Source organism: Halichoeres trimaculatus, unplaced genomic scaffold (assembly GCF_033239565.1).
Source record: "Halichoeres trimaculatus isolate MK-OKI-2021-1 unplaced genomic scaffold, fHalTri1.1 fHalTri1_scaffold_23, whole genome shotgun sequence".
Classification (NCBI taxonomy): domain Eukaryota; kingdom Metazoa; phylum Chordata; class Actinopteri; order Labriformes; family Labridae; genus Halichoeres; species Halichoeres trimaculatus.
In genome coordinates, this window is record NW_027437201.1 from 14,826,410 (window position 1) to 14,839,906 (window position 13,497).

The window sequence follows — 13,497 nt, forward strand, 5'->3', positions numbered from 1 at the left end:
CCCTGAACCAGCCTGTTACTTTGAGTCTTTGTCATACAGATGGGGGAATGTTTCATATCTTTTCCCCCGCAGAGTCGTTTCGTCACTTTGCTGTCCCAATAGATTGAATTTTCAGGCAAATTGGTTGTGTGGCAGCGGTCAGCGCTGCCTCACTTCCTTCGTAGAGAGAAAAATAAATTTCCCCCCACAGACTTTAACTGGCAGAGAGCCAGTCAGAGCGCTGACTGGAACGGCACTTCTCTAAAGTTTGGAAAATGTTATCAGTGTAAGGAGACAGTTTTCTGCATGGGAAGAGTAACAGATAAGTTGCATACAACCCTGAGGGACTGAGCTTCCTGGAAGTGAGAAAGCTAACAAAAGCTAGGTCAAGCTAGTGTCACATGTTTATCCTGAAAGCTGTTTTCTGTCAAAAACTACTTTTCATAAACTGCAAGTGTGCTTGGAATGACTTTTTCCCCTCTCTGTTTTTTCAGGATTTCCTTTGCAGTGTGATGGCAGGTTGAATAGTACACACACACAACTCTGCAGACATCAAACTTGTTCAAAACAAACTGTTACTGCAGAAAATATGGACCCAAGCTCCAACAACAAGAGGAAAACCACCACCTGGACCAGTTCACCTGAGGTTCCTTCCCTGTAGTCACTACTATGTCATCACATGGCTGGGATTTAGCAGCTGCCTGTTAACTCCCTGACAAATGTTTGCTGAAACTTCTGAAGAAGCACTGAAAAGAGAGTTTGAGAAAACCCTTGGCATTGGCCTGTGAGACGTTTGTGTGTCTGCGGTTGGAGCTGTAATCATGGGGAAGGAGCAGGAGCTGCTGGTGGCTGTGAAGAGTGGAGACCTTCTTCTGGCTCACAAGCTTCTCTCTAAAGTCAAGTGCAACAAATCCAGTGAGTACAGAGCCAGTTTCTTATCCCAACCTTTCCCAAACAAGAAATCTCTCCACCTTTGCTCTGTCGGTGCACACAGCAGCCTGACACCCTCTTTATGTTCCTCTGCTCCATATGTGTCAACACTGTTGGCTTCATTGTTATCAGCTGTATGTTTTGAGTTATTTTTATGAGCGAATCTGACAACTCTAAGTCAGTAGTGAGGAGAATTGTTGAGTATGAAATCAAAGTTAACCAAGTGGCATGAAGTGCATCAGAAAAGGTTTGACACAGTGACTTTACAAGGTCTCTCTCTGTCTCCTACTTTCTCTGTGTGTCTCTATGCTCCTGACATATATGCATGAGACGGGCTACAGGTGATCACTAAATAACCATAGCCAGCTGCTGCTCAGCTACAGTAAGCGTGCAGAAGCGTGTTATGCCTTGTTTCCTATCATGCCACGTGCATGACTGTTTGCCAGTCCCATTAGGTCTCATGTTTGAGACATGTAAATGGTACTTTTTAATGTATTAAAAGGATATTTCTATACAGTTATAAACTATATGCCTCAGTAGTGTTGGTCCAGGTAGCTCTGTCTTCCCCAGATTCTTCCTGAAAAGCATAATCTGTGTGCACAAGACCAGTCTTTGTTAAGAGAAGAGTTTTGTTTGTAGTCTGAGTGGTGTCGACAAATCACATCTCAGGAGGCTTTGGTAGATGCATGAAAAATAGACAGTGTTGAGAGCAAAAGCAGACAGGACACAACAAAGTGTGTCATGATACTCTGGCACCTGTAAGTAGTTGTCTGACAAAGACTGTTTATCCCCATAAAACACATTTTTGCATGCTAGTACAGCTAACAGTCTGTTCTAGATTAAAGATTTCACAATTTTGGCCCCAAAACAGCCCATCAGCGTTTAGATTTCTCAACTTACTGATTTTTCTTTTTTTTTTACAAATCTGGATCATAATGTTGTAATCTTGCAAATGCAGGCCTTAAGTTCTTCATTTCTGGCTTTATTATCCCCAGAGGTTTTAATGGCTAGAACGAAGATGAATGAAGCTGGAACCATGCCGTCCTCACTAAATGATTTTGGATTTTTATTTATTTATTTATTTAGGGATGGGTGGGATAATGGCGATCAGATCTCAGAGCCAGAGCTGCTGCTTGAGGCCATGCCATTAGTTGCTTGAGAGAACCACACGATCAGATTCTGATCTGGACCACAAACAAAGCCAGAAGTCAGGCTGGGTCAATTTGATACAAAGTGGGCTAGAACCATAGACTGCAGCACAACAATTTAAGCTAATCTCCCAAAAGCAGACCCGTGCAGCTCATGCGTCCTACTGTGTGGGTTGCAAGAGGCTTCCTTCTCTCTTAGAGTTTCTTATCTGCATAGATTCCAAGTCAGGCGACAAGGCGAGCTTGCTTTACAGCAGCATTGTTGCCAATGACAGGGTCCTCCCTCATCCCGGCCTGGGGAAAGTTGAGGCCACGCGGGCTGTGAAGTTGAAGCGTCTCTTTGTGGCGTTATCTGCTCGGGGCTTTCATCAGCGAGGCTGGCTGCTCGGTGACGAGCTCTGGGAACAAAGCTGAGGCTGTCAGGAAAAAGCCTGTTACACACTTTGAACATTACACAGACAGAAAGCGCTGCCTGGCAGACAATATTAAAAGTGATATTGTCTGTTTTTGTTCCGCTGTTTGCAGACAACCAATGGCTGTGAAACTGGCTGTGAAAATGCAGCTGGGGAAAGGGAACAAGTTATATTCTCTGATGTTTGTAAACTACATTGAAGGTGCCCTTGAGCAAGGCAGCTCAAATGTTTCAGGGGAGCAGCTCAGTAATCAAATACAAAAACCCATTTAGCTCCCAGGTGAATATCTGCGAATCATGGAGAAATGCATAAATCGATAAAAGAAAGAGAAAAGGACAAAACAGAACACTCGAAGAATTGATTTTTTTTCTTCTTAGATTTTTTTGACATTTTAACAATACTTGAAATAAACTGAGACCAAGATAGCACGAGAGTTTACCCAAACCACTTGCCAAGAAGTGCATCTTATCACAGATACAAAGGTTGAAATAGTGTCTCCATGTTGTGAATCTGATGCTAGAAAGTGTCCAGTTGTTGCACAGAAAGACAGAAACGACTGCTTTGCTTCTGTCTAAATATCCCTTTGTCACACTCACTCCCACACTCGCAGACATACGCTGCTTTCATCACAGCTGATCCTCGAGGAGCCTCACACGACGTCGTCAACAGTTTAGTCATTTGTCACATCATCGCAGCCTGCGGCGTCTGACAGCAGCTCGGCAGATGCTGCAGCTGGCTGTGACGACACGAGGCATGTGCTGCTGACCTCCTCTGTCTCCATTTACAGAAACAACCCGTCAATGAAGCTGATTGATCGGTCAACTGTGACCTGCTTTGGTTTGTGTTCAAAACCAGCTGATTTAATAATAGAGTCCTGCAATTAACTTCCAGCAGATAAATTATCAGGTTTACTGGCTCAGAGCCTATCGGTGTGTCATTAACCATAAAACTATTTCATATGGATATAGGCAAACTAAGGGTAAAAGTACTCAGCCATTTGAATCAGAGGAGAAGAGGAACCTGTTATTCTCTTAATTAAAAAAAGAAAATCTCCCCTGCTTGTATATTTACAGTTATTATACCTTATTTATTTAATACTCCTGCTTTAAGTTAAATTCAGTGATAAAAACAAAACTTATTGCTAAGTTAAAGCCTCCGTGGAAGGTCAGGTGCTCTTAAAGCTGTTATGTTGTCGTCAGGTTGACGTGCAAACTCCAGGCTAAGCCTCAGGCCCCCGGGCCGGGATCAGATGGAGGAAGAAAGCACCTGCACATGGGCTGAACTCTTATAGCCACAGGGACAGGAGGGGGGACCTGAGGTCAGGGAGAGACAAGGCATGTGGTGGACGAAAACACAAAGGCATGGTGGAGGGGTCGTCTGGTCAGCTGGTCTGGCCTGCTGTGTGGACCTTAGCAGCAAGGTTCAGACTTAGTGTGTGTGCGTGTTTGTGTACTTATGTAGTGTAATACAAAGCTGACACACTAGGTGTGAAGTTACATAACAGGACCTCATGAAGAAAGAAAATCATTGGGGTAAATGGAAACAGAGTTTAAAAATGATGAAGAGCTTGATTGTTTTTCTTTCTTTGTCCAGGGTATTTTGTTTTTTTGATTATTCACTCTTTAGTTGTATAGCACTGTTATGTACAATTTACATGATGCTATCAAGGGTGCGTGTGGAGCCTGAGAGACAAGATTTGTGTCTCTCAGGCTTTTCTCAGTCCCCCTTCTGAGACCCTACATGACTCCTCTCAAGCATCTGTTCCAATGGCATGATCCTTCAGCGGTTTTGCAAATGTCTTGACTCTTCTGCCGAAGAGTTTTTGTTCAATTTAATCCCATTTTTTTAATGGATTATTAAAGGGTGCTGGAAAGAAAAAATATATTTAAGGTTTTTTCCTTTAAATTTACTTATATTTTGGATGGTTTGACAGAAACTAAGTAGAAATTTGAAGCCTTGTGCTTTTAGAAATTGCCACATACAATTTCAAGGGTTTATAAACTACCTGATTTTTAAAATTCTATAATGTCCAGATTGCTGGGACTAAGTGGTCTAAAATAAAAAACTGTGCTAAAATCAAAAGTAAAATAAGATTAAAAAAAGTGTTTTATAAGCTATTATCAGTTCCTTGCATTGTGTCTGTACACAATCAACTGGAAATCAAGTCCTCACTTTAGATCAGCAGCAGCTGCCAGCACAGCACGTTGTGCTTACAGTTCAAATGTTCACCGACTATCTGCTTTAGAAGTTTATGATCAGATAAAAGACAAAGTGTAGCTGAATAAAAATGCAACAACTGCATCGTCTTCTATAGCAGTAAAGTAGCTGCTGTGCTGCTGGATGGAGGGACCTGATGTTCCAGCTTGTTGGAAGGTGGCAGAGCAGACTTGTGCTGTCCTCAGGGGATTAAGAGCTGAACTGATGGACAGCGAGCTGAAACGGGAGGTTTCTCCTTCGATCAGCCATCTGCTGACATCAGGTTCGTGCTCAGTCAATTTAACTGGACTTACCACAGCCTCCTTTTTTTGCTTAGCTGTAGCATGCTGACACATGAGCCGGGCTCACGGTGGATAAAGTGGTGTCAGAGAAGTCTGAGCCCTCTCCTGATACACTCATTGTGTGTTTTTATTAATAGTGACAGCTTGACTTGTAAAGTCATCTCTCTTATAAACTCTTTATTTGGAGAGGACTGAAGTGGGCGTTGTCACCCCTCCCTGAATGGGGACCATTAGAGACTAGAGGCTCTTCAAAGACTTGATGATGACAATGTCTTTTGTTGTAACACATGCTTGCTTTCATGTTGACCCACAGCCCAGCCCTCCTCTCTGTCATGGTAAATACACGGCCCTTAGGTGATTCTCAACGGACAGATGGACAAACAGCAAACACACAAAGCTGGAAGATCATATTTAAACATCTATTGTGTCAGCTATTTGATCCAAACATAATGCATTGATGACTCAGACCTTCACAAGTCTAATGGACGTTTTCAAAAAACACTTTTTTGCTGCTGCTGGGTTCTCCTGCACACGAGTATGAACATATAACCTATCACAAGGATGAGGCAGAAACAAAAAGTTTGATGTCTGTCAAGCCGTCCACTTGTCTGTGATGTAAGTGTGCTTGGCAAGTTCCTTAAGACTCCCCTCCCCTGAGAAGTTCTCAGCTCTTTATGAGGGATTTGAGGCACTCCCGGGCCAGACAAGATATTTAATCCTACAAGCAAATTCTGAGTCTATCCCAGGGTGTCCTCCCACTTGAGCATTCTTGTTAAATCTCCAAAGGGAGTTGCCTGTCGAGTATATAACCCCTTTGGTTTCCTCTTCTTCATGAAGGAGCAACTCTTTGTAGAGTTCCTTTAGTGTCTGAGCTCCTCAACCCAACCTCTTTGTAGGTCAGGGTACCTCTCAGGCAAATAAACCTTACCCCTAGTTGTGGAAATTACACTTGTTAAATCATCCAATGAGTCTGAGTGTAATGCTTCAGATAGGTAGGTATTTGGACATGACACAGTGAGCCTTTACCAAAAATTACGTATTTTAATTCTCAGTAGAGTGATGCATTTGAATTTTGAATGATAATTACAGTTGTGAAGCTGTGTATTTCATCTCTCACAATCAGCTTCAACAGCTGTTAGAGTCTTTGAATTCTTCCCTTTGAGAAAATGTTAAATAATTCTGTTCTAACTAGAAATACAGAATTTCACAATCATTGCTGTTTCTGTTGTCCTGTGATTCATTTTTAATCTCTTTACTCCAATTCGTCATACTCTCTGAGCTTTTGCAGACTTGTCATTTTTTCTAAGAATTTCCTCAACATTTTTATTTTTTGCATATTAACTTCCCTCAACTTCAAAGTGTGGACTGAAGCTCTGTTTGTAGTTATCGTTCAATTATTCTGATTCTTAATAGGCATGTTGTTAACGGTTGATGGATTTCACGCTGACGGCTCGTGCTGTGTATTTCCGCAACTGTCTTTTATTTAACAGCCCCCACTTCCACTTCCACTTCCACTTCCTCCCCCAATCCTTTATCCCTTACCCATGATTCAGGGATGACCCATCTGTGCTGGTGCCAGATTGGTCAATTGTTAGTCTTCAGGAAAAACAACAAAGCAGATTTTTACACAATTGTAAGAGCTTCTTTTTTTTTTTTTTTTTTTTTTTTTTTACAGATTTCACAATGCATTCACCTTAAACACCTGAATGCTTGATCTGCCCTTATTTGTGTGTGTGTGTGTGTGTGTGTGTGTGTGTGTGTGTGTGTGTGTGTGTGTGTGTGTGTGTGTGTGTGTGTGTGTGTGTGTGTGTGTGTGTGTGTGTGTGTGTGTGTGTGTTTTAATTCTGTTGCAGGAGATCAGCGTTGTAGTTGGCCCATTAGCTAACTGGCTAACTGGGCTAATCAGTCTTGGACTTCATTGGCCAGACAGTTGGATAGCAGCCAAGTAGGGTGTGAACAACTACTCTTGCTGCACACACACACACACACACACACACACACACACACACACACACAAAAACAACACAAATTAATCCTGAGCCCTTTCCTCCCCTGACAGATGGGCTAGCCTGTCAGGGATTGCTAAGGAATTTACCGGAGGAATTAGGAATTGTTTGTGTGTGTGTATGTGTGTGTGTGCTTACAGTAGACAGTCTTATGCTTCATCTAGCATAACTAGCCTTTTTATGACCCGCTCCAGGCTGCACATAGTTGCGTCTGGCACTCATCCTCATTGAGCTTTTCTCTTGTTGCTAAAAAACAAGCCGTCATTCAGGCAGGTCCTTGAATGCATCGTTTGAAGCGAGAGAGGCACGGTGTCACTGTTTTCTGCCTTGCTGCTACATGCCCTTCAACTGTGTTCAAGTGTTTGCATAAAGCTAAACAAAACATATCTGTTGGGGGAGGATTCTGAGTTCATGGAGTTGTTTTTGTGCTTGTAGAAGGAGACGGAGATGATGAGATCGAGTTCTCATCGTGTGTGCGCTGACATGAATGTGGAGCTTTACTCTGCCGTCGTGTTCCCAAATGGGAAATGTGCTGTCTGAATATCTGGTCGTTGTAATGAGAATCAGCAGGAGGGGGTGATGCAGCTTTGATCCTTTACGCCATCACACCAATTTTTTTCCCTCTGTTAACATCTGAATTTCATCCCTCGGTTCTCCCCACCTCTAACCCTGATTTGTGCCGGCTGCTCATATCTCCCGGCTTTGTAGTTGTTTGATAAGCTTTGGAGTAAGATTTTATCGCTGTAATGAGAAGTTACTTGACAGATCAGTGGCTCTATGTTTGGAAAGTTGTGACAAAGGGGGAAGAAGTGGAATCAGAGGTTGCTTCACTGATGTTTCAAAGTTTTAGAGAAACTTTTAAGCAATTTGTTTTCCACTGTGTGTCAGACCAGAGCAGAGTGTGCTCAGAGATAAGAGATTAAATTGATGGATCAATTGCAAAACTATCAGTGTTTAACCTCTAAAAGAATAAAAATTTGAAAAGTCTTTCTGGCATTTACTTTTCTTTATTGCCTTCAAAGGGTGAAGGTCTGTGAGACGCCTTGTTTGTGTATCCCTCCGCTTTGTGGAGAAGCATTATTCATTCATTCATTTTCCGTAACACCCATTTCACAAACTTTATTACTGGATGTGGGGTAATAAATAAGTCTGGGTGATAAAAAGTTACAGTATTGGTCAGGCCAGATCCACAAATAACATTTTTATGTCTCACCAACAAAGGAATTTAATTTTCACATCAAGCAGAGAAATGTCACGTTTCAACTCCCATTAGGGACAAGCTGGAGAAATTCTGTCAACATAAAATGTTTGGTATGCTTGGTCCATCTATAACTGCCATAAAATGCAATTTTAAGCGTTTGATGCGACATGTTTATTGCCCCAAGCCCCTCACAAACATTTAAGCAACATAAGTCAAATTTCTTCCACTCAGATTTACATTTTATGTGGTGACAACAGCGTATTGATTGTAGCCTCTTAGCCTAAATGAGAATTATAATGACTTTTCCATCCATGTGGGAGTTTGTGACCTCATGACAGTTAACCAACCAGCTGGAGAGGGTCATTGAGCAAAGTGGCCTCTAGGAAATTGATTTTATTGTTTGTTGTTTTGACCTCAGCAGCATCAACAGCTCTGATTTGCTCCAGTGTTCTCATTAAGTTAAAATAAGTTGTAGCAACTTAACTTGAGACTCTGGGCTGTTTCCAATATAAGCGTGACTTTAGATTAGGATTTATAAATACAAAACAAGTGTTTTGGAAAGGAAACCACTGTTATTAAAGGGATGAGGAAGTCTTGGCTTTGTGATCAGAAGTTTTTCCACTTCAGGCAGGTGAACTCTGTATGAACCTGTGTCATATTTCCTCTCATTACACCCCAGCCTTCCTCAGTAATCGCCGTGATGCAGGGACAGGGATTGGTTTCTGTCATTACTTGGCTGTCTTGTTAGAGGACAAGCGGTGAAAAGAAGAAATGGAATATCTTATTAGTCTAAGGTGGACAGGAATGGAGTATTCCTGCTTTGAGCGTTTGTAGTTGTTTGAGGATAGCCAGGGTTTCTTGCTGACTAATTATACATGTTCGAATGTCATCTCAGGCTGTACTGTCATTGAACCTTTCCAAAAGGATGGATGATTAGTTTCAGGTAAAAATGTTTTTGAAGTGATGGAATGTGAGTTCCTGTTGCCGAGAATTAGATTAAATTTTCTGTTCTTGAACTAAAGCCTGACCAATATTGGGTTACAAGGGTTAGTATTTGCAGATCAACGAGGCCCTGGTTTAGCTCAGTGAGCTAAGTTGGTACTCCATAAACAGAGGCTACAACCTTCAACACAGGGCCCAAGGCTGGAGACAAAAGTACCTATTTGTCCTCAGCTGTCCTTTGGAGAATAGCAAAAAACTACTTTGTTATATTCCTTGAAGAATTTCTTTCTGTTTAAATGTTTATTTCCATCTTGATTTCTAGAGGTGTAAAAAATATTGATACAGCAATATATCGCGATACTTTGACCTGTGATAAGATATCAATATTTCAACCCCTAATATTGATATTTTGCTAAAATAAAAAATAATATTTTAGGTGAGATGGAAGTACAATATGTCTTCCACACCTGCACTGCAGTAGATGGTGCCGAAGACGTACGTTGCCCATAAACTGTAAAATAAATATGATCTCAGAATATATTTAAAATATCTTATTTCTTAACTTGATGATGTGGGTTTTGATGCTTTAAGTAAGCATGAAACACTTTATCTGACTTTCATTATTTCAAACACAACTTGGTAGAAAATTGTAATATATCACAATATTGTGATATCCTGATGTTATTGTACTGTGACCCAAGTATCGTAATGCTTATCGTATCGTTAGGTTCTTGCTGATACTCACCCCTATTGATTTCTATCCTTCCAGTCCCTCCTGTCACTCACTGAGTCATACATTTCCACAGACTTAAAGTGATACTTCGGGATGGAACAAGTTTAGCGCAGAAATGACCCTTACAGCAGTGTTTTTGTGCAGCAGAAGCCCAGGGCGCTCGCACCAAACACCCCCTCCCTGCACCTCTGTCGGTTTCCTCTGCACTCAGATGGGGCCATTTTTTACTTGACCAAAAACACAAATAAACGGACTCTCATCGAAAAAATCTGATATTGGTCTGCATTCACACTTTAATTAGAGAATTTTCAGCGCGTCACTTTCACACAAAAACACAGCTAAATAAGGCTCTAGTTCTCATCCTGTTGTAAAACGGCGCTACCTCAGCTACAGAGCCACAGCTGGCTACGAGGCGCTCGCCGCTTAGTGTATCAGTCCGCGTGCGCAGCGTGCCATATATATACAAACGCAGGTAGTCTGCCAGGACGAAAAGACACGATAAGAACTAGAGCCTTATCTAGCGTGTTTTTTTTGTGTGAAAGTAACGTGCCGATAATTCTCTGAATAAAGTGTGAATGCAGACCAATATCAGATTTTTTCAGTGGGAGTCCGTTTATTTGTGTTTTTGGTCAAGTAAAAAATGGCCCCGTCAGAAACTGGCAGAGGAGCAGGGAGGGGGTATTTGGTGCGTGCGCCCTGGGCTTCTGCTGCACAAAAACACTGCTGTAGGGGTAATTTCTGCCCTAAAGCTTGTGATAGGGCCCAACTTGTTCCATCCCAGAGTATCACCTTAATCCAGATCAACTTATGGAAGTCTGATAGATACCATGCCAAATGACTCTGGATTCAGTTGCTCCAGTTGCTTACACTCCAGTTGCTTGTGCTTGGACTTAGAAAAAAGAAAAAATCGAATTAATTGTAGGCTTTCTGATTAATTAATTGTGATTAATCACATTGTAGTTGCATATCAATAACTGACGTTCGAAGCAACATTTTTCACTAAAGGTAGATTCAGTAGAAGACTGATGTGTATTGTTACATCCCTTTAGGTAGTTAGAACTTATTTACTTTTCACTAAGTTTCTGGGTATTTAGAGGTTTTACACTGGTTTAGAGCCTCATTCCTTCTTGTTGGACAAATGCGCTCTAAAACAGCAGGAACTGTCCATTGAGTTGGCTAAGTCGAGCAAACAGATGCTTTGAATGGTATGTAAAGTGTTTTGTCCCTTAGGTGCAGGGTTCAGACATGTTATGTAACATAAACCCTGCAGGTGTCTTTAATCCTGTGTTGTTTAGCAGGAAACATACAGATGTAGCAACACCACCAAACAGTACACACCAGTACAGACAATCTGTTTCATTTCCACATGGCTCATTGTCAGGGAATATTGAATGAGTCTGACCCAGTTGCCAGCGGCACCACGGGAAATTACTCTCTGCATTTTTAACAATAGAGCAAATTTATTGGATAATGCAGCCTGGAGCTGTTTTGATGTGAAGTTTTTTTTTTTTTCCAAGACCCAGTTACAGCTTTTATTCTTACAGTAAAGACGCAGCAATGGAGCGACTGATGAAGAATTGATGATGCTTAAGTGTGTCACTTTGCAGATGTTGTGTGTGTTTGCCCTGGAGTGTGGCGTGCACTGTTTATACTGTCCTCTCTTTTCTCTGTGGTGTTAGGAAACTCCGTCAGTGAACTCCAGCTGCATCAACAGTCTGTTTACTCACACCGTCATAAACACACACTCGCTCACACGTATTAAAACAAGCAGACAGGTTCATGCAACACATAAATCAGAGTCTCCTGAAGCTTAACTCAGTTTGTCCACTGCTCCCTCACCTGTTTTAAAACTAATGCTGATGTACCTGCAGGGTGTGTTTGTCTGTGCAGCCTTCACTCAACCTTCAGCATTAACATTCATCTCATATCAGACTGTGTGGGTCTGTGACTTAGCAGGATTACTGCTGATAACACTCAAAAGTCAGATGTCTCCTCTAAGCTTTTGTGAGAGACATTTGAGGTCCACATTCAGCTTCAGGCACACCAAAGACACAATTAAACAATATTTTATCATAGGTGTCAGCCACCTTGACAGAAAACTTTGAACGGTACTGAAAGTTAAAAAGAGGAGGCTAGAAAAGCTACTAGGGGCAGCATCCAGTCTGTATTTTTGAGTATCTGCGCCTCAGCTTTTGTACACGTTCTGCCTGCTTTTGCTCTCCACACAGTCTACTGATGAGTGATTTGTCCACACCACAAGGACGACAAAGGTACGGCAAACATACAACCAGAACACTAGTAAATCCCAGGTCTCTGTTGACAGATTCTGGGGTTCTTACGGAGAATCTGTCAACAGAGATCAGGTTGCACACAGCTAAACCAGGGTGTCCGCGGGGTATTAAAAAGTATTAAAAGTTGATAAATCAATTTTGGGAAAATTAAGGGCCTTAAAAAGTATTAAAAAGTCTCAATTGTGGTTTTATAAGGTATTAAGTTTCATAGGTATAGATATTTATTTTCCTCCTTGCAACTGTCCCCTGATTGGGACATTAAACATTCAGCCGATAATGAAATAGAATAGAATAGAAAAGAAAAGAGTTACTTTATTGACCCCAAACTGGAAAAATGTTGTGTTAACAGCAGAAATCGATGGAGTCAGTAGAAAAACACAAAAAGAAAAAAGAATAGAATTAGAAAAAAATACATAAAGACTCTTGTTACAATAAAATACAACAATAAGGATTGTGAGCAGTATAAACACCAGCTATAAATTAACGTCATTTCTAGTTTCATAAAGAGAAATTAAATACAACAGTAAAGTAAATCACACTATCTCTGGCACATGTCCTAAATTTTAAAAATGATTAAATCATTTCTTATTTTCTTCAGCAAGTTGGCCTTGAATAACTGCTGTTTCTTGTTGTGGGAGTGTCAATAAACCTGCCTTTAGTTTCATTTGTTCTTTCAAGCTTTTTTCCCCCTAAGCTTACATCATTTCTGTAAAAATGTAAACTCCAACTGTTAAAAAGTGGATGCCAACAACAACTGCAAGTTGCGATAAAGTCTTCAAACTTTTTTAAAGGTTTTTGAAAAAGTCTTAAAAAGGTAATGAAATCAACCTCAGGATTTTAGCATATACCCTGTAAACTTTAAAGTTGACCAACTCTCTAGACCCTAAACTAAGGAGATTCATCCTTTTTTTTCTGAAAAGCTTTCTAGGGAGCTTCTGTCTCCATGCCTCCTCTGCTTAATGATGTCTTCTCACTGGCTGAGACTTACAATCAGAGTTTAATCACACTGTTTTCTACTCTTCTGACAAACACACACGTATAAATACACACTTCTAAATGCACACTCCTGAAGGGATTTAGTGGCAACCTAACTGCAAGTCTGGAAGCTTCCATTAAATAGTAAACAATTTCAGGCACCTTGGACTCCTGCACTTCTCTTTCATTTGTTTTATTCTAACTCGTGCAGGGTCTATAAAATATGTGTTACCATAGACACACATGAATAAACAACAACGTTGTCTCTTGTAGAAACAGAAACGATCATAATCGTGTTTGGAATCAGGTTGGGAGTTGTGTGGGACGGTGGGAGAGCAGCCAGGTCCCTGCTTGGTGGTTTGGTTTGAGGCCCTGTGTTTA

General features: G+C 41.1%; 1 protein-coding gene across 3 annotated transcripts in view; it reads left to right on the top strand.

Moving 5' to 3' along the window:
* Positions 1–13,497, top strand: part of LOC141785260 (CASK interacting protein 2) — a 48,682-nt gene that overhangs the window by 3,339 nt on the left and 31,846 nt on the right. For all 3 annotated transcript variants that reach the window (XM_074663451.1, XM_074663452.1, XM_074663454.1), the window contains exon 2: positions 474–894. In XM_074663451.1, the coding sequence (XP_074519552.1) occupies positions 801–894 (94 nt within the window). In that variant the 5' untranslated portion in view covers positions 474–800. The remainder of the gene's footprint in view (positions 1–473; positions 895–13,497) is intronic.